This window comes from Carassius auratus, chromosome 31, assembly GCF_003368295.1.
Source record: "Carassius auratus strain Wakin chromosome 31, ASM336829v1, whole genome shotgun sequence".
NCBI classification, from domain to species: Eukaryota; Metazoa; Chordata; class Actinopteri; order Cypriniformes; family Cyprinidae; genus Carassius; species Carassius auratus.
Genome location: NC_039273.1, coordinates 9,089,914 through 9,110,179, shown reverse-complemented (window position 1 = coordinate 9,110,179; position 20,266 = coordinate 9,089,914). Strand labels below are relative to the sequence as shown.

Genomic DNA, 20,266 nt, shown 5'->3' with positions numbered 1-20,266 from the left:
ATGTATGCAGTGTAAATATTCAGCATTAACAAACTTCTTTAAAGACAAACCGATAAACCCCCACCATCACAGCCGTTAAATTTCAGATGCAATTTAACAGCAGAGCTCAAGATTAGCCATCTGCAAATGAGCGTGAGAGCACTTGGTGTTCATAGAGGGGGCAAAAAACGCCCATATATAACAATTGCTTTTGATTAAGTATTATAGCCAATGTGATTATTACGGAATTCATTTCACACAACAGTAGGAAGAGGACGTCTTTGAGATGCCCAGTCAATTATCATGCCTGAACTGGTAATCTGTGATAGCACAGGCATTAAACTGGACCCGGGATAATTGCCACTTCATAATCTGGCTATATAAAATTTATTTATTTTATTTTTTTGCCGTTTAACGGAAAAGGATGTACTCAAATTGGCACATTTGCATAAGGAAGCGTCTAGTAAACAAAGTAGCTCCCATTTGAGAACGGAAAAACGTGGAGCTGTTTTACATGCACCCTCAGATTAACTTGAACTTTACAAACCATGTGCATCTCACTTTGTTTTTGCTCCAGGTCTGAACATAAATGGAACTTATTTTTGCTTATCAGCATTTGTGTGTGTGTGTGTTTGTGTGTGTTTTTCTAGGCAATACTAGAGTCGCCAGAAAAACAGCTAACACTAAACGAGATCTACAACTGGTTCACGCGAATGTTTGCATATTTCAGACGCAATGCAGCAACATGGAAGGTGATTTCACATTTCCTGTTTTGTGTTTCCTGTTTCAATAATATACAATAAATGTGGAATTTTCTCAGTAGTTGACAGAATAAAAAACATCAAATGAAGTAGAAGACAAAAAAAAAAAAACTTAATTGTTGTAATAGCAGTAGAAAACCACCCCCAGAATGTATTGCACACCTCTCTTAATGTTCCACGCACTTCTGAGCTCATGACAAGCATATAGATATAAAGGACATACAGTGGGTTCCAGTCTGAGACTGTATTATAGATCTGGGATTTAAAATCTAGTTTAAACCTAGAAATGAAGTTTTAGAATTTTGATTAGAAGAAAAAAAAAAGTAAGAACAAGACACATGGAAAAAAAGAAGCAAATTTGTGACAAGTATTGTTGCTGTTTAAAAATAATGAAATTAGATCAAATTATAAGGCAAAACAGATTTTTTTTCACTTGTGATCTCAGACTTTTAGACGCCACTGTGTATTTTAGTTCTTTAAACAAACTGCTACTGACAAACATATTTCTAGTCCCAGATATTAAGATATCATAACATTATGAACATAAAAAAAAACTATTTCAAATGACACCAGAGACACAAACAGAAACCATGTAAAATTGGTGTAATTTATGCTATTTTGCCCAGTGGGATTTAGTCAACAAGTTCAAATTACCCAGAGAAGGTATGCATTTTCCCCCAGATATGATTTATTTCACTTAATGGTCCTTAGAAGTCCTTAATGGTTCTTTCTGGAAGAAAGTCCCTCTTCATTTGAAAGTGTTTTTCGGTTTACTCTGGAAGAATTTCAACAGCTTTAAGGGGAAATCTGGTCATTTGAGTAGGATGTTTTCCCCTGGTATTTTGTGAGCGTTGGCATTTAACTCAAGCATTTTCAGTTTCCGTTTTTGAAGTGTGGCAGAAAATGATGAACTATCTGTGACTTCTACCAGAGCTGAATGATAAAGCACCAGAGTGACAAACACCCACACAGGCCTCCATCAATCAATGAGGGCTTTATTTACTAAATATCACCCTCATGTTGTACAAATGGCCTGATGAGAGTGTAATTTATAAGAACGCAACAAGCAGAGCATGTTAGAATTACATCCCTTCCCCTCATTGTTCAGCTACAGTGATAAAGTCATAACTGCCAAAGAGTCAGGTTTATCAGACTGTTTGTGCAGTCTGGAATTTTGTTGGTAGTCCAAGGTGCTGATTCTTCAGCATTGTATTTCTCTGTATAAGGAGTGTTTTTGGAAGAAGAAAAAAAGGCTTAATACACAACCATTCAAAGTTTTCTTATGCTCACCATGGCTGTGTTTTATATATATATATATATATATATATATATATATATATATAATGTAAATTATCACAGAGATGCAGTCATGCTGCTAAATATTTTTGTTGAAACCCTTGATAAAAAAATAAACTGATTCAGTATTGATAAATACAACAGTTTAAAAGAGCAGAATTTATTTGAAATATACATATTTTGTAACAATATAAATGTTTTTACTGACACTTAATTTAATGCATCACTGCTGAATAAAAATATCTTATTGACCTCAGATTTTCAATGACAGTGTATATAATGTCAGATCTAACTTAAAAAAATCTCATAAAACTGTGCAAAAAAGACTTGTTGTTTTAAATATTGTGTGAAAATAATGTTTAATATGTTACTTTTCAGGTGAATTCATCATGTTTTAATGATGTTTAGAAAATTTTATTGGAAAACAGTAGAATTTTTGGTAACACTTTATAATAACTGCATGCTATTAATCATTAGTTAAGCATTAGGAAACAGTTAATTAATCATTTATAAAGCATTAATAAACATTTATAAGCAGTTTATAAATACAGATATAAATGCTTTATACCTGATTTAAAAGCATATCTATAATCTGTTTAATAATAGTTTTTTCATACTTTATTAATGATGAATTTATAATTTCTAAATTAAGTATAGCATTATTTACACACCAGTTATTAAGGAGTTGTCAGTGGTTCATAAGATCACTTAGAAATTTTAAGTAAATGATTAATAAATTATTTAAATGTGCATTCATACATCTTTTTATTCAGACATATAGTAATAGTTACTTAGTATTAATAAATGGTTTATTAACATGTATTTCTACTGTAATTCAGGGTTAATTCAGGTAATTATAAAACATGTAGTTTTTAGTTAACTATTTTTGTGAGCTCATCTAAAGTGAGGACTATTTATGCCTTGTAAAGCTTTTACAAATGAGATTTAAAGGCTGTTAATATTTATATGTTCTGTATCACTGTGTTGTGTTTGTTTCTGTTTTTTGTTTAGAAGATAACTGAGCCTTTAAATATCCTTTATAAATGCTTTACAAGGCATAACTAGTCCTCACTTTAGATGAGCTCATATAAATAGTTAACTGACCACTACTAAATGCTCTATAACTACCTGAATTTACTACATTTCTTGTGATCTCATGAATCACTGGTAACTCCTAAATATCTGGTTTGTAAATAATGCTATACTTCATTGAGAAATGATAAATTGATCATGAATAAAGTATGAAAATACAATTATTAAACACATTATAGATATGCTTTTAAATCAAGAATAAAGCATTTATATCTGTATTTATAAACTGCTTATTACAGTCTATTAATGCTTTATAAATTATGAATTATCTGTTTACTAATGCTTAATTAATGATTAATAGTGTGCAGTTATTATAAAGTGTTACCAAATTTTTAAAATCCTTAAAGTAATAATTCACTTAAAAATGAAAATTCTGTCATCATTTACTTACCATTGTGTCATCCCAAACCTGTATGACATTATTTCTTCATTGAACACAAAAGGAAAGGTTTTAAAGAATGTCCTTGCTGCTCTTTCAAGCTCTACATAAGTGCCATAAAAGTCTGAAGTTATATAATAGGTTTGTGTGACAAGCAGACCCATATTTAATTCTTAATTGCCCTTCCTTCTTAGCTATCAAATTTCAAACTCCACATTGTGATTATTATGAGATTTGTGATAATCGTTGCTGTTTGGTGCCATTGGCAGCCAAGAATTCAGCAAAACATCTAAAATCATGAGTAAATGGTAACAGAACTTTCATTTTTTTAATACAAATGTGTAAAAAACAAGAGAATGTGGGTTCTATAAAAATAAAAAATAAAAAAACTTTTATTTTATTCCGGCACATTTGTTTTTTGCACTCATAGCCTTTCTCTTTCTCTCACACCAACTGCAGAACGCAGTGCGACATAACCTTAGTCTTCACAAGTGTTTTGTGCGGGTAGAGAACGTTAAAGGGGCGGTATGGACCGTCGACGAGCTAGAGTTCCAAAAGAGAAGGCCGCAAAAGATCAGCGGGTAGGTGTTCCAGCGTCACCCATGCAGTGTGGCTGACCAAACCCGTGTCTGGTGTTGTTGATGGATGGGCTCCATGTCATTGTCTCTGTGCTGTGCTGCCTATTGACCCCCCCCCCCCCCCCCCCCCCCCCTGCTAGCTTTAGCGTGCATCTATGTGCCTGTATGTGAGTTATGTGCTGGCTATGTGCACCGTAACCCCCAATCGCTTGTGCTTATTCAGTCATTCATTCATTTCATGTCCTCTTCTCTATCACTGTCTGTCTGTCTTGCTGCTGCTTGTCGCCCCATCCCCAAACCCAGGGTGCCGTGCGCACCAATCTCTCCCTGCATAAATGTTTTGTAAGAGTTGAGGATGACTTTGGGTCCTTTTGGACCGTAGACGAAGAAGAGTTTAAACGCGGTCGCCACATACAACGAGGTCGCCCCAGGAAGCACGCGGCTGACGAAAGCTGTGACGAGCTGCTTGTTCAGTAAGCACCGCCCTCTGCCCCGCCCCCTCCCTGCATGCTCTGCCTCTGTGTGCTCACTCATTTTGTATGTAGCCTTTCATATCTTATGCTTTGTTTTCATTTCTGTTCTTCATAATACATATATTGCTCATGTGATTGTGTAAAAATATGCAATGTTAAAATAAAAGATAAATTCACACTCTGTCCCAAAACTTAGCAAGCTCCCTTGTTATATATGGTCAACATAGGATACTGGTAGCTCTTACCCTCATTAATGCTGTGAAGTACACAGACATGTCATTTTGAGATTTGATTGATTGATTTATTGATTTTGCTTCAAATCAAAGTTGTGATATTATGATTCACCATGCAGCTGGTAGGTTTGAATATTGGCTCTCTGACTCTTTAACAAAGAATCCTTTTGAAAAATCCTTTTGAGACAAATGAATAGGAAAAAAAGGTCTGGTACAAAAGGCTGCTGAAAAATACTATTCCATAAGAATACATTGGCCAAAAACAAGCTATATTAGATGGCAGCATAATTATTTTGGAACAGCCTTTTCATTGGAAGTGAAGTAGGCAAGTAGGCATCTAGTTTTGGGACAGAGTTAGACAGATTGTGTTAAACACTGTTTGATAGTTTAGTGAATTTCCTTCTGAGTTTCATTGGAAATCAGATTGTACCCTAAATACTGACTTCAGTGTAAAATCAATCTGTTCAGTAGACTGGAGACAGTCGTTTCTGTACTGAACTGAATGTGGGTTTATATGGTTGTCTCTACAGAAGTCCAGCTCTAGTAAAGAACATCCATACCACTTTGGGATATGGCCCCGCTCTTTCTGCAGCCTTCCAGGTAAAATCCACAATCCTGCAGCATCCAGTCCTCATCCTTTATTTATATGCTTTTATTTATTCATCTATTTAGTTGCTGCCCTCATGCAGTCATTGACTGTACAATAGAGTAGTTTGTATACAGTTGATGAGGAATAACAATAAAGCTTGTTAGAAATTACTACTCATTTAGCTTGTTTATAAGGTGACTTCAATCATTCCCTTGTGGCACTATCAGAGTGCAATATATATATATATATATATATAAGAACACAAATATATTGACTAATTATCCAGCACACACTCTGGAAAAAGGAAAAAAAAAACTAAATGTAATTATTTAATTCACTTGAAAATGCATCATGTCATCATTAAAATGATAGTGTTCCTGTAGCTCAATTGGTAGAGCATTGCCTTATCAAGCGCAATGTTGCGGGTTCGATTCCCTGGGAACACATGATAGGTAAAAATTGATAGCCTGAATGCACTGTAAGTCGCTTTGGATAAAAGCGTCTGCTAAATGCATAAATTTAATTTAATTTATTTTAAGCACATAAAAAGGTCCAAGTGTGCAAATGAATAAATGGTTATTTATGTTGGATGAGCTCAAGTATCTGAAGGTTTTGTAGGAATTTGTCTCACCAAGTTCATCCCCTCCATTCTGTTTAAGGCTTCAATGGCAGAGAACAACATACCTCTATACACTACCGCTTCCATCGGAAGTCCCACTCTTAACTCGCTTGCCAGAGCCATCCGAGATGAAATGAATGGGGCCATGGACCACGGGAACAGCAACGGTAGTGACAGCAGCCCTGGACGCTCACCCCTGCCAGCTATGTGAGTGGCTCACGTCCCACCTTCATAGTGTGTGTGTGACTGAGATAGGGACGCAAGGTAAAGGGAGATGTCCAGGACTCATTAGGCTCGTGCGGCTTAGGTGGTGGAAATTTTCCACCAGGTCACTAGGAGTTGAAAATAGTCTCTGAACGCACAGTTGGGTTTGATGTACATTACAGTAGATGTTTAGCCAGCCATGAAATTATATAGAAAACTGCAGTTTACAGAGGAAGTAAGGATTGTGAATGCAGTCTTAGAAGGAAACCCCACCTTTGGCGGGTTTCTACGTTGGGGGAGCTCATAGAGAAAATAGTGTCTCTCTGTGTTATTTCGAGGAAAGTTTCTAAACTTGTTTTTATTATGGGTCAATAGTGTGTGGTGTACTACGCAGAGTTCCTCCCTAATTATTGCCTCCATTTTGTTTAAATATTTACAAAACTGGTGAATAGAAGATGACAGAACTGGCCTCCTTTTTCCAGCCAGACAGGACTCGCAGCACGTCCGAAAACTCTGCGAGAAAACAACGAAGGGAGGGGTGGGGGTTCGTAATTAGCCTCGACGAAACCGCTCCAAGATTTCCATGTAGCTGAGCTGCGGTCGGGGCTGGAAACCACAGCTCCCCATACACTTGTTGTATGGGAGGGACCGCCGTGGTGTTTGAAGCTTAAAATAATACGGTGCAGACAACATGGTTTCCAGATGTCGGCGCACAGAATGGTGATTTGTTGCTCAGCGAGATTTATTGCCGTTTCTGTGAAATATCAGCAGATTGTTTTAAAAGAAATAATGGTGTGGTAATGAACTCGTGAAGATGTGGGTGAGAGAAGTGCTAATGGCTGGTAACATAGCTGCAGGCCTGCCCCATCCGCAGGATACAGAGAGACGTGCTCTGAGCGTCCAGGCATTTGCCAACTTAACACACTCAAAAGCAAAGATGTTGCCCCAAAACACAAGTTGTACAAAGTATTAAAATATATGAGCATACTTAAAACATTAACATAAAATGCACTGAGGTTTATTAGGTTTACCAGATTTATGGATCACGGTACATGTTACATAGTACTATGGTAATACATGTATTTTACCATGGTAATTCCATTTCTATGAAGTGTGTTGGATTACCATGTAAAAGCTATAGAGCATGAATATTTGAAACACTCACTACTGTGGTATTATCATCTGACACTGCTACTGCTATAAAAATGTAATGGTATCACCACATTACTTTGTTGTAAAGCATTATCCCGAGTGAAAAAAAAATCCTTATTCCTTTTGGATTCAAATGTTTGTATAAGGAGTTTTAAATGGTGTATAATATAAATGTCAAATATTAAAACAATTACACCGTATTGCCAGTCCATGTATATAATTCTTTGTCTTAACATTCTATGAGGTAAACCAGGCCTGTAATTATGAGATAAACACATTATTAATATAACCGCTATATACTAGCTTTATTGTTTTTTTAATTATACATTCTCCAATGATTTAGAATCACAATGAATAACATCTAACAAAAGGGTTTCTATAGTGTCTGCACCTGTGTGTATTGTTGCAGATTCCTGCAATCTGATGCTTCAGTCCTAATTACAATGAAGGCTAAAGCAGAGTGCAGCTGCATATTAATAACAGCTTCATGTTTGCCCTCCAGCTAGAGATTGAGAACCGCCGGCCATGGGATACATGGAGACGCTTTGATCTAAAACCGATAGAATGGAGAGAGTTTTCTTATTATTCGCGCACAAAATATGATAACTTGTTAGCACGACTGCTGTTTTAACAATCGTGAATGAGAAGCGAATGAGAGGAGAGGCTATTTAGGGAGGGAAAATATCCACCTTATTTTTCCTGTAAGAGCAGGAGCGGCCATTTATAAATTTGATGGGTCTGGCTTCCGGTGTCATTCGCTTCCAGGTTTTTTCTACCGTACTCTACTGTTTCCATATTATTGCTTACCATATCATTTTAATGTATTATCTTAATTATGAACACACTGGTTTGTAGTGCGAAGAGTTTGACCATTTACTGCTATTCTTGTTGTTATTTCCCTACGATGGCTAATGAACCGGAAGTCTTGCACATTCACAGAAAATGGCTTACTTTCTCATCAAAAAGGTGGATAGTTTGCCATGTGCACCTAATTAATTTAAAGGCTCTGCCACAGCCCCTTTCGGTTTTGGTCGTCTTCCCCGGTACAGTCAGCACTCGCTCATTGGTGCTCGAGTCCTGCAGTGTTTCTGTAATGAGAAATTTGGCAGATCTCATCGCTGTGGACAATCCTGTGCCCAGACTGTGGGCCGGGTTCATGTTTTGCCTTGTTTACAACTGACAGCGTTATTATTCTTGTAAGGGCTCTGTTTCTTATCACAGCCGTTTGTGTTGGGCCCCGTCGTCAGCACCTCCCCCTTCCCTTCTCGTCTCGCACGCCTCTGCTTTTCTTCCACTTATTGACACTTTGGTTAGAAGTTGCATTAATTTTGCGTGTTTTTAAAGCGTACGCTGTGCTGTCTGGTCACTGTGTTGTGTGGCTGTCTTTTTTGCATGCTTGAAGTTGATTAATGACGGAACCTTGTGCAGGGTTGTCCTCTAGAGACCCGCCTCACAGGTTGTGCATGTTAACGAGCGAGAAGAGGAGCGCGCGGAGCGACACTGATCCGACGCCACCGGGAAGCTGACAGGCCGTCCGCTCGCTCGTTGGTGCGCCTGCCACCGCTCGACGCAGTCCATTCTCTCGTCGCCACGTCACACGCTGTTAATCTCCCTCATTTATCAATTCAAAGTGAAAACCCTTTTGTCAGACCAGCTGTGGAATATAAAGCCGGCAGGTATCCTGGTGCTGGAAGAACTGAAAGAGAAGTGGAGTTATCAGGAGCGCTGTGTGTGTCTTTCATTAGAGAAACAGCTGGTCATTACACCAGTCTTTTTATTTTTTTGATATTTAACCAGTAGATGGTAGTGGCTCCATTGCACAATTATTGGCTACTTTATATTGATATGTTATGATTTATTATTGTTGTCTTGATGCAGAGCCATTCACCTGACTTGGGGCCAAAAATATATCTTTTTATATAATTTGTCCCCTTGTTTATTAATCAGTTCCCTCGTTTTAGTTAAATCATTTGTTCGCGTATTTTATTAATTTGTTCCCTCATTTTAGTAAATCGTGGCCATGTTGTACTAATGTGTTTCCTTGTCTTGATTTGAATTAAAAAGGGAACTTTTTTAGTACAATGTGGCCATGATTTACTAAAATGAGGGAAGAATTTAATTAGTTGTGGCCACTATGTATGTATTTAACTTATGTCTTGTTTGTTTGTTTGTTTTTTTACATGTTTTTATAGATCCCACCCAAAATTGAAAAACAATTAAAAAAGTCAAATTAAAGGAAAGAAAAAGCCAGCACAATATATCCTGAGAAAACCCCTTCAAAAATATTAATTCATTAAGAATTATAATTATTTTAAATAATATATTAAGTTAATACATTTTGTTTTATTATTATAGCTTTTTTTCTGAGAATGAAGGCTTTTGTGTGAAAATAAATTGTCATTCCTATTTGGTTTTACTTCCAGGCATCATATCAGCGTAAAAGAGGAGCCACTGGACCCCGAGGAGCTCGAAGGTCCCCTTTCCCTTGTGACCACAGCCAATCACAGTCCAGACTTTGACCACAACAGAGATTATGAGGATGACCACGATCACGAGGACATGCTGTAAGCCTGGTTTCACCCAGGTCCTCTGCTGAAAAGGCCATACTAACTGCGGTCACCTGTGAGACCACTCCAGAAATAGCGAGCCCAAGACTGGATTCCCAATCCTCTTGCTGACAGCTATTAAAATGTTCCAATTTACTCTTAGTGCCATTAAATACGAAACAAAATACGAGATAAGAAAATCTATTCCATTTGGAAGTATTTTTGATTTGTTTCTACTTTTCGGTTTAAAGACGAGAAACGTACGGTTCTACTCATCGCCTGATGAAGAGTCGTTTGGTACTGGGGCCTGCTTTTACTTCCTTTTGGCATAAGTGTCACTGAGACCAGAGCGGACATGAAAACACAGCTGAGATAGACTCATTAATAAACACTGATCACAAACTCTCACACACACAAATCATAAGCGCTCTGATGAGCGTGCAACTCACAGTGTGCGTGTACGTATTTGACTTCGTTCTCGAAAGGACCGTTCCCCCAAAAATGAAAACTCTGTCATCATTTACTCACCCTTATGTGGTTCCGAACCCATATGACATTCTTTCTTCCATGAAACACAAAATGATTCGTTTTGAAGGGTATACTTTGTTGCTTTTTCATATAATCAGTATAATGAGAGTGAATGTTCTCCCTGACTTCATGAGAGAAGTAGGGTTGTCTGAACTGTGAGCGAATCACTTCAGATCAAGTCAGATCTTTTTAGTGAAGTAGTTGATGAAGTACAAAAGCAACTGATTCTTGACTTCAACTCACTGATCAGTGATCTGCTCATGGCTCAAAGAAAGGGAAGGTTTTCAGTGAATGGTGACTTGCTGTAGATTTTGGATTCTTAGTTTCTTACCAGGAATTAAGGAAAACGATATGGAACCCCTTTATGATGCTTTTATGTCGCGCCACTTCTCATTAATTGTAACTGCATGAAAAAGAGCAGCTGGCACACTCTTTAAAAATGTCTTATTATGTGTTTTATGGATAAAAGGAAAGTCATACAGCATTTTGAATAAATGGCAAAATGTTCTTTTTTTTTTAAGTGCACTATTCCTTTCAAATTTGCTGTCATCACAGCTGGAGGATATCTGTCTGGTGTTTTGAGGGTTCCTGGGCAAATAATTTAAACGTAGTGTCTTCTCATCACTCTGTGCTGTTAGCTATATATGGTTTTTTGTTGGGTTTGTTTGTTTTGGTAACTGATCAGACCTCATGAATAATGGCGTGGAGTTATGGCATGCTTAGCACTGGATGAATGTTAAGGCTTCTCATGCTCTCTTTTTTCCTTCTTTCTTTCCTTTACGAAATTGAAACAGAATGTCACATTACCTTGTAGTATTTTTCTGTCATTTGTTGCAAGCATTTCGGATCACTGCTTTGCAGTCACATTGCCCTTGCATGCAGACACACAAACACACACACACACACTCTTTCTCGCTCATGAAGTCCATCTGCAAATGCACTACTCGTAATGAAGGCTCCCTCTCCACGCACCAATGAAGTTTAATTTTCACGTGGAATGAATGACAGAGAAATCAACGCAGGTTCACGTTTATCGTTGTGAAATTATACTTTCAAAATCCCCTTTTGTGGTGATGCATGTTAGCATCAAATCGCTGATCGAAACCATCATCTGTACTGCAAAATGAAAAGTAAAAAAAAATTGAAATAAGCACCAGGGAGAGGATTGTTAGACAAAAGCTAATTGTGATTCCTGAACGTTATTGTCGGCGTATATGAAACTTTTTGCCTTTTTATTCAACTCTTGTCTAAAAAGACTTTAAACTGCATTCCTCTAGTTTCAATATCGGTCTCGCCACATCAATGATAAGCTCAGTCTCTGTTTTTAGTTACATGATAATACTTACACACGGGATAAATGTTAAAGGGATTATAAACCGAGGCTGACGGCACAGCCATGACCACTGAGCATTACGGCACTGGGGCAGCCCACTCTGACCATTCGCTTCTTGCCACATCAACTTGGCTGTTCCAACGCAGGCCATTTGAATCCAGGAAGCAGCTCCGAATTGGAAGCTGCTGTCACTGGCTAGTTTTGATTCAAATTTCGGGACTGCGCAAGGTTGAGAACAGACTTTAGATTAGGCTTCTACAAATCATACTGACTGCGTTTTGTTTTGTTTTTTCGAATGACTGCAATCAACCACTTTCTGTGTTCTTATTTATTACTTCCAATTCAATTGTCATCTTTGTGTTTTTTTTTTTGTTTGTTTTTTTACTTATGTTGATGTTTATGTGTCTTATCTGTGACTACCAAAGATACAAGATACTACAAGTTGATATATTCTATGTTCCATGCAATAGCTAAACGAAAGGCCAAATATCCTTATAGTGTTCCCCGCACTGGCAGGACGCAATGTCTTTTACTGTGTCTGGCTTATGTTGAAGAAGAAGAAAAAAAGCCAAAGGGTTGTTCGATGGGCAGCTGTATGTCTTTGCCTGTGACCAAAATAGTAGAGGAGAGGCAGAGATCAAGACCAACACACGACCAAATCAAAGCTATGTTGTCTCTGGGCCAATGAAAAGGAAAAAAGGGAGTGTTCTATCAGGAAATGATGGCTATAAAGGAGAAGGATATGGATGAAAGAGTTTAGGACTGTGTTCAGTGTCGTCACAGGAAATTTCAATCCAGGAGGAGGGGAAAACATTTGCATAACACAATGTGAATTGAACTTCAAACTGGTCCACACAATGATGAGTTTCATTTGTTCTCGTACTTTAGATTGTTTTTTTTTTTTTTTAATTCTTTGAAAAAATTGTATGCCACTTACATTGTAAATTTGAAACGAGATTCCCAATGTCCTTTTGTTAACCTTGGCAATGCTCTATGATTGTGTTTTTTTTGTGTCTGTCAATTTATTAAATTTTATATTAAAAAACACTCCTGTCAACCAATAAGCTGGGTATAATGTACTTTAATGGCAGTTACTACTATTTGTAATTTTATCCAAGCATTTGGGATTGATGAGAAAGATTTTTTGTCGTTAAGATACGGCACTCAGCTTGCTTCAATATTATCTTTTCTTCTTTTTATTTTGCGGGAAACTGTTTCCTGTCCCTGATATTTTAGCTCAAGTTGAAGTGGGTTGTACATACACCACATTATAGCTTGCGTGTCCTCATTTTCTCAAATCGCAATGTGTGCTTTATCACAACTGCTTTGTATTTACTATAAAAAAATACGGAAAGACAAAAAATAATTAGCTAATGCTGTATGTATTCTGATAGCAAACTGCTGAAAATGTAATTGACTTTATAATCCTTGCTTTTTCTAAAAAGAAGAAGAAAAAAAGGACCTTGCAGACATCTGTGAGCGAGAGGGGAGGGACTGGATCTGGAGATAATCCGCCGTTTTTGGATTCTAAAAACTGTTAAATAGAAAACATTTGTCGCTGTTATCGTTGGTGGAAGAGTTTTGTTCGCTCTTTCCCTGCGTTAAGATGTGTTTGATACATTCAAAAAGATCCTGCTTTTCTGGTCTAGATTACCAATGAAAGCAGGTGTATATCCTCCGGAGCACAAGGGAAACCACTTGTATGTCTGTAAAAGTAAAGACAAAAGTACTGCATTTAATTTTCTTAATAATTTCCTGTAAATTTTGATGTACATTTCTTGTAAGGATTGTAAGACTTAGTTCAAAATTCAAAATAGGAGATTTGTTTAGAATAAGAAAAGCATTTTGCCAGTGTGGTATGTGATCTAAACAATGAAATACAATATTATAACTATTAAATATAATTGTTCATACTACCAGACAAAATCACTACATTTAAGTTATTGTTCTTTTTTCCAGTAAATATACTGATCAAAAAAAGCAAAGTCTATGAATCATGAACACATCATAATATTGATTCATGTGTACTATTTCTTTAAGAAAACTGCAGAGCAAAGATGTGTAGACAGTTTATCAAAGTTTTCTTTATGGCCTAATAAAACTTATAGCAGTAGTTTTCACATATTTAATTCATGCAATTAAACCTAGCAATATTTCACCTTCTGAAACCCACCAAAAAGCCAGTTAAAAAAAACAAAAATAATTAAATGCATATAACATTACAAATAGTTTTGACAGAAACACAGCTATCTCTGATCCTCCTCCAGCAGACAGTTTCTGCTCTCATACACTATGAATGACTAGATCATGATCATGCATGTAAATCGTCACAATTAATTGTCTTTGCTTTTCATTCTATAATTCCCACTTTTTCTGTTCTAATTTAAAATCTTTACTTCCTCATCTTGCTGACTATTCCGTTATAGTCAGTGTCTAAAACTGATTCACGTTCGATATAGACACAATACAAATGTGGTTTGTTTCTGAATTATATGAATCTTTCATCAACTGTGTTGCCATAGTCATACTATAAAAAAAGCTATAGATAATTGGTTTTCATATATGCACATATGACATGCAAAGATACGGCTGAAATCAAGAAGAACTGAACTGCATTGATCAGTTTCAGCACAACATTACTGAGTGTCTTCCATCAGATTCCAGACACAGATATTTGTGCTGCTTGTTATCAAACGCTCATCATGAAGTCCATAATGACCGGCACTATCACGGCAGCTCGCACATTAAATTACCTTCTAATTAAAAAGAGACAGTTAAGCTGTCCTTTACCAACAGCAATTTAGGTAACTGCATTTGAACACCAGCTATAAATTGTTACTGCATTAAAATCCCAGAAATATTAGTGATATGGATTTCTTGATGGAAATTAATGGTGATGATGAGGAGTTTGCTTTTTATGAGGGATGCACAGGGTCATGTTAGCCACTAAACAGCAGACAGAGATCAGGCCTAAGCATTTTTAATCTTGTGAAACAAGCAATTACAAAATAGCTGCATTGATTTGTTAAAAAGCTTTAGATGACAAATTGTTTCCCGCTTAGCTTATTGCTCTGATGCATAAATGTCATTGGGACTATTATTAATTAAAGATGCTAGAAGACAAGATTTAAAGGAAACAATATAAAATTATGGTTAGGCTTTTTGCTGGTAATATTTTATTCCTTATTTGGAGCTTCTTAATTTTATAGCTGTTGTCTCTCCGATATTACATTCTTAAAAGAGCAAGCTAGTTTTCTCCTAGTCCTCTGTCATAATCATAGGTTTGTACCAGGGTTATTAAAGTTCACTACAACTAAAACCATTAAAAATAAATAATAGTAATTAAAAATAAACAAAGAAACTATTTTGTTACTTAAAAAAATATAAATGTTAACTGAAATTAAATAAATTAAAAAGTGCCAAGGTATATACACACACAAATATATATAAGAAAGTTTATTTTCATGCCTGATTATAAAAATAAAGTGCCCTGTGTCCATTCACACTATGCTGCTATATTTTGTCTTTGAATAAAATTACAATTCATAATATATAATGTTCAAATATATTTCAAATCCTGGTATAAAAAAAAAACACACCAGATCCTTCATTGCCTAAATTATCATTTCTACTTGTTCGTTAAGGTTTAAAAGGAATTAATTTTAAGTCAACAGCTCGCATATGTTTATATAAAAGCAAAAATGCCATTCGGCGTCAGAATGTCTTTGCAAAGCATGAATACGTTTTGATCTTAAAACTAAAATATGCCTAAAAAAAAAAAAATACATCAGTCTACTTATGTTACCAAGTGAGTCTAGCCTTTATTACCAAACCCACGCTCTGCGTCAGATTTTGGAAATGAAATGGACAGATTAGTGTATTATATTATTTACCTGTATTGAATTGCGGTAACAAGACTCCGCTCCTACCCCTCGTTTCATTCTAATTAAAGTGTGGCAATGCAACAGGAATCCACACAAGAGCTTTGCTTTAATAGTCAGAGCTGGCGAATTCCCAATCCTGCAACGTGGCAATTAGCAGAGGCGGTAGTGTTTGCTATACACGGTTTGATGTTTTAAAAAAAAGAGAGAAAAAAAGTTTATTAAGATGAGCTGCTTCGGGCACTGGTGGGCAATAGACCTGCTGCAATTAGATTCCAATTATTTGTCAGTTTCTGATATTGTAAACCGCCACTTAGCGCATCAGTTAAATTGACACACTGTGCTGCTTGGATTAGCCTGTAATTAAAACGTTTTGTGTTAATTAGATGATGACCACTTCATTCCAGGGCCTCTTGTGTTTGGAGCTTGTGTTGTGTTGATTTGCATTCAGCATGCTGTTTGGATCATGGGTTGTCAGACGCTGGTTAATCAGCCAGTGTTTTATTTCAATTACAGCCAGCTGTTACAAGCTTCTCAGGGCTGCATATCAACACAGCACTGTATGAAAATTAATACAGGAAAAATGTGCTTCAAGAATAACAAATATAAAAATTAATATAATACTATTTTTAAATATTTCAAATTTTCCATACTCAAGCAACCTCTCAACACAAAGCACTGTAACTGTTAGAGAATTAGTACATATATCAAATATAAATATAAAATATTCAGATTTCACTTACTTGGGACCTGTTATAATAATAAAAAAAGGAGCTAAAAGGAAGCCTTTTTTTGTATTATTTTCACAAATCTTCCCTATTCAAGCAGGATATCTGAATAATTTAGATGATGCAAAACAACCTGAATAATTACGAGTCTTAACTGCTTTCTGCCACCATGCATTAATGGAGGTGACCAAGTTTACTTTTGATTTACATATCATGAGTGCAAAAAGCCTATTTGAAAATGCATTAATCTAAGGTCAATACATATTTAACCACTAAAGTAGGTCTGAATGACTGTGACGTTATGTGTAGCATTTTTATACATATATATAGAATGCATCTTCGTGTCTCTGGTACCATTGTGTTTATATACACTACAGTGTCTAATTAAGTAGAACTGTAAGTTCTGAGGTTTTATGTCATGATGTTTCTGTGTTTTACAGATTGCTCATTTCCAGGTTTTAAAGAAATAATTATGGAAAGTCAGTGTAATGCTGAACGTTAGGAAAACATGAAATCCTAAAAGCAGCAGGCCTGCATTTCCCAACTGTCTCATTAATATTTGGCACATTACGGTTTGAGATTAGAGCCTTTACTTTACAGCCCTTTACTTCTGTACATACTTTTACAGATACGTATTAAAGCAGCTTCTGACGGGGCTCTCAGCCTGTGCAACTCTCCGCATCTCTCATTTCAGCCCAGATTTAATGCTCTTCTTCGGAGGAGGGGATGGAAAATAACTGTCATTAAAATCTGTCATGGCAGCTGTTTACCTGCAGTGAACTTTGATTGAAGCAGGTCTGACTTTACACTGATGCCCCTCTAATCTGTATGACTGGCATGTTAATTTCCTCGACGCTGCCATTCAAAAACACAAACATGAAATGTTGGTTTTAGGTCTGGGAGCCCAGCTAGAGTGAATTTCAAGTACTTATTCAAATATTTCATTAAAATGTAAATTTTACATGGGTCCAACGCCTAGCTGTGCACAAGGCATGACTTAAGAAGTTATGAAGTTATAACACCAATCAGGTTTTTTTTTATTATTCTGCCTTTCCATTGGCAATTAACTTGCACTATAAATGTCCTTACCTTGTTTTATCTCTCCTAACCGCGTGCCAAAAAAAAAAAAAATGCATCAAATGCAACAGGAGTAAGACGGCACAGCTTTGACCAGTATTGGGAAGGAAAAAAGACAGAAGCCAATTAAACATCAAGCTTTGTGCAGACTGATAGCTAATCAATTCTCTTATCACCACAAAGTGCAAATGCACTGATGAAAATTGAAGCTATGCGAGGATAAAGGCAAGCGTTGAGGAATTGTAAATGAGAGAAGGTCCCTAAATGCAAATTCAGGATCTTGATGGTTTGCCAGCGTGGTCTGTCAATGCATATTGTATGCAGTGTGACTCCACAGACATGAAGTCATTTTCAATATATTAGTCAGGTATCAGGTATTTAAGATTGCAAAATGCTGTTCAGGCACAGAATTGGAGATATAAGAGTGTATTGACAGGAACGATTTGTTCACAATACATCTCAAGCACTAATATTCCTACACCCGAGGTGTGGGCATAACTGGAAATGGCAAACTGATTTAATCTGTCACTTCCTGACTCGCAAGCTCTCGTTTTTTGTGTTTTCCTGCCTGGAACAAACGCTCAAAGCCGCAGGTTCGCGAATTCTGGCACGTCATGTTCCATCTCCCTTCCAGACAACACTCACCTCCTGTTTCTTTATCTACTTCCCTCTCGTTTTTCTTTCATTTTTAACATTCATGGGGAAGATAAAATGGTTGCAGGTGGTGATGAAAATAAAAGCCATCCATCATTATTTATTAAGCATGAAAAAGATACACAATAATGTAATTTAATCTCTCAGCAGACAATTATTTCCACATATTGATAATGCGAAGCGAAAAGTGCCACGAATTCTAATATGATGTTTGCTTTTATTGGTGTATAATACAAGCAGAACAAATAATGTCATTGTATCAGGAAGAGAATGTAATTATTTGCACGTGCTAACATTATAATAGCAATCTGCCTCAGACAATGGTATCATATTATTTTGCTGTTCTTAACTAGTTACAATTTGCATTTACTTATTATGTCTCAGTGGCAATAAAGCCGCCCCCTCTTGTGCTTTATTATTTGAACCCCCGTCTCCAACTTTTGATTGTTTGCAACTTGCTGAGATTCGAGATCATGAAAGTTTAAGTTTACACCCAGGAGGAGTGTCGAGTTTGATAACATCATCTTGCATTGGACTAATTCTTTTCAGGTAGTCTATGCAATATAGCAGAGTTTATTAAAGTTAAAGCATCAAAAACTCACTTTGATCAGTTTTTACAGTATGACTTTGTCATAGTTACTATAGGCTACTACTATACACGGCCTGCACTATTATACCTACTAGTAAAAATAATTCCCAATCTCAAGTCTTGTGGTCTCAGACGTCTCGACCCACAGATTTTTCCAACACAATCACTTCCCAAGGAGAAAGGAAGCCTCGCGAATCCGGACTAAGGCAAAGGCCATCTCATAATAATTCAATGTGACCTAACATACTATGTGAAACAAGAATCCTCCTGAAGAGCAGCCTTTAAACCGATTTTCTTGATTATTTGTAATGATTAACCATTAAACATACATTAAAAAAGCATCTTGATGCACAAACTGTCAGGGCACATCAGGCATGCGTCCTTCTCGCCTGTATCTTTAATAAAATGGTGCTCATGCCATATTGAACTAATGACCAGGAGAGTCAATGTAAAATTAGATCAAGCATCCACACTTGTGTCTCCCTGACATTATGAAAATGTTTTATTGATGACTCATTACAGGCCGTCCGGCGTGAGGTGAGGTTTTTTTTTTTTTCTATCTCCTCGATCCATCCTAATAGAAGATGCAAAGCCTAATAATGATAATGCCTCCTGAATAATTAATTCCCCCCAAAACCCAATCCATCTCGACACGGGACGTGTACATATTTTAGCACCTCATTTGCATATTTAGAACAAACAGCAGCACGAACCCATTAAAGGGCCAGTGCTCACCTCTTGTGTTCGATGCATAGTAATGAAGGGCTTTTGAGTGATTGGCTTTTAAGAATTAAGACGAGGGCGGCCAAATGCGTCTGCTCCCATACTGCGTTCTGCATGCATCCTCCACCGGAGGCTAGAGCAGGGTTCTGAAATCATTAGTGATTTGTAAATGATATTTGCTCCCTTGTGACATATCATTTGAAATGCTATTCCTAATAATAACTGATATTAAAAACAACCGTCGCATATTCCACAAATACGAACATCTTGAGGGGGGCCGAGCACTTCTTAATGTCAATATGAATTGTGATTCAAAAGTGCATCTAACAAATATTAAAGACTCCCTGAGGTTTCTTCTGAACATTTAACCGTCTTTCGCCACAAAGGCGAGAATTATACTGGGGAGATTATGCTTCCAAATTGGCCGAGGAGAAACTTGAGTTGGAATGGAAATGGAAGAGCAAATTCATTCTGATATTTTGCGGCGCGCTCTCATCCATCAAGCTAAAAGAAATAGCATTGTTTCTGATTCCGGTTGCTGTAGCACAACGAATCAGAGTTAGCCAGCGCTCCCTTTGGCATTGTGCGCGCCATTGTCGCCGCCTCAAAACCACTCATTTGAACTGTCACCTCCTTTCTTAATGACTCCTTACAAAACCCACAGCTTCCTGCGGTGTGTCTACTGTCGACTTCTTCACGGGGGTAAAAAGAGAAGGGAAGAGAAAGTGAGAGAGATACAGCAGTTGGCAAGGCATCCTACGCCAGCTCAACCAGAAGCCACACCATTGCCATGGTCTTGTTATACCATGATCGGGGGGAAAAAATGGGCCACCATGCCAGGTAATGCAGCCA

At 36.9% G+C, this 20,266-nt stretch overlaps 1 protein-coding gene across 7 annotated transcripts in view; it reads left to right on the top strand.

Moving 5' to 3' along the window:
* Positions 1–12,823, top strand: part of LOC113050482 (forkhead box protein P1-B-like) — a 122,023-nt gene extending 109,200 nt beyond the window's left edge. For 4 of the 7 annotated variants that reach the window (XM_026213467.1, XM_026213465.1, XM_026213464.1 and 1 more), the window contains 5 exons: positions 630–731; positions 4,389–4,558; positions 5,322–5,391; positions 6,040–6,206; positions 9,779–9,923. In XM_026213467.1, the coding sequence (XP_026069252.1) occupies positions 630–731; positions 4,389–4,558; positions 5,322–5,391; positions 6,040–6,206; positions 9,779–9,923 (654 nt within the window). Of the gene's footprint in view, positions 1–629; positions 732–3,966; positions 4,089–4,388; positions 4,559–5,321; positions 5,392–6,039; positions 6,207–9,778 lie in introns of all 7 variants that reach the window. The other 3 variants (XM_026213469.1, XM_026213468.1, XM_026213466.1) reach the window with 2 other exon arrangements.
* Positions 12,824–20,266: the final 7,443 nt, after the last annotated feature.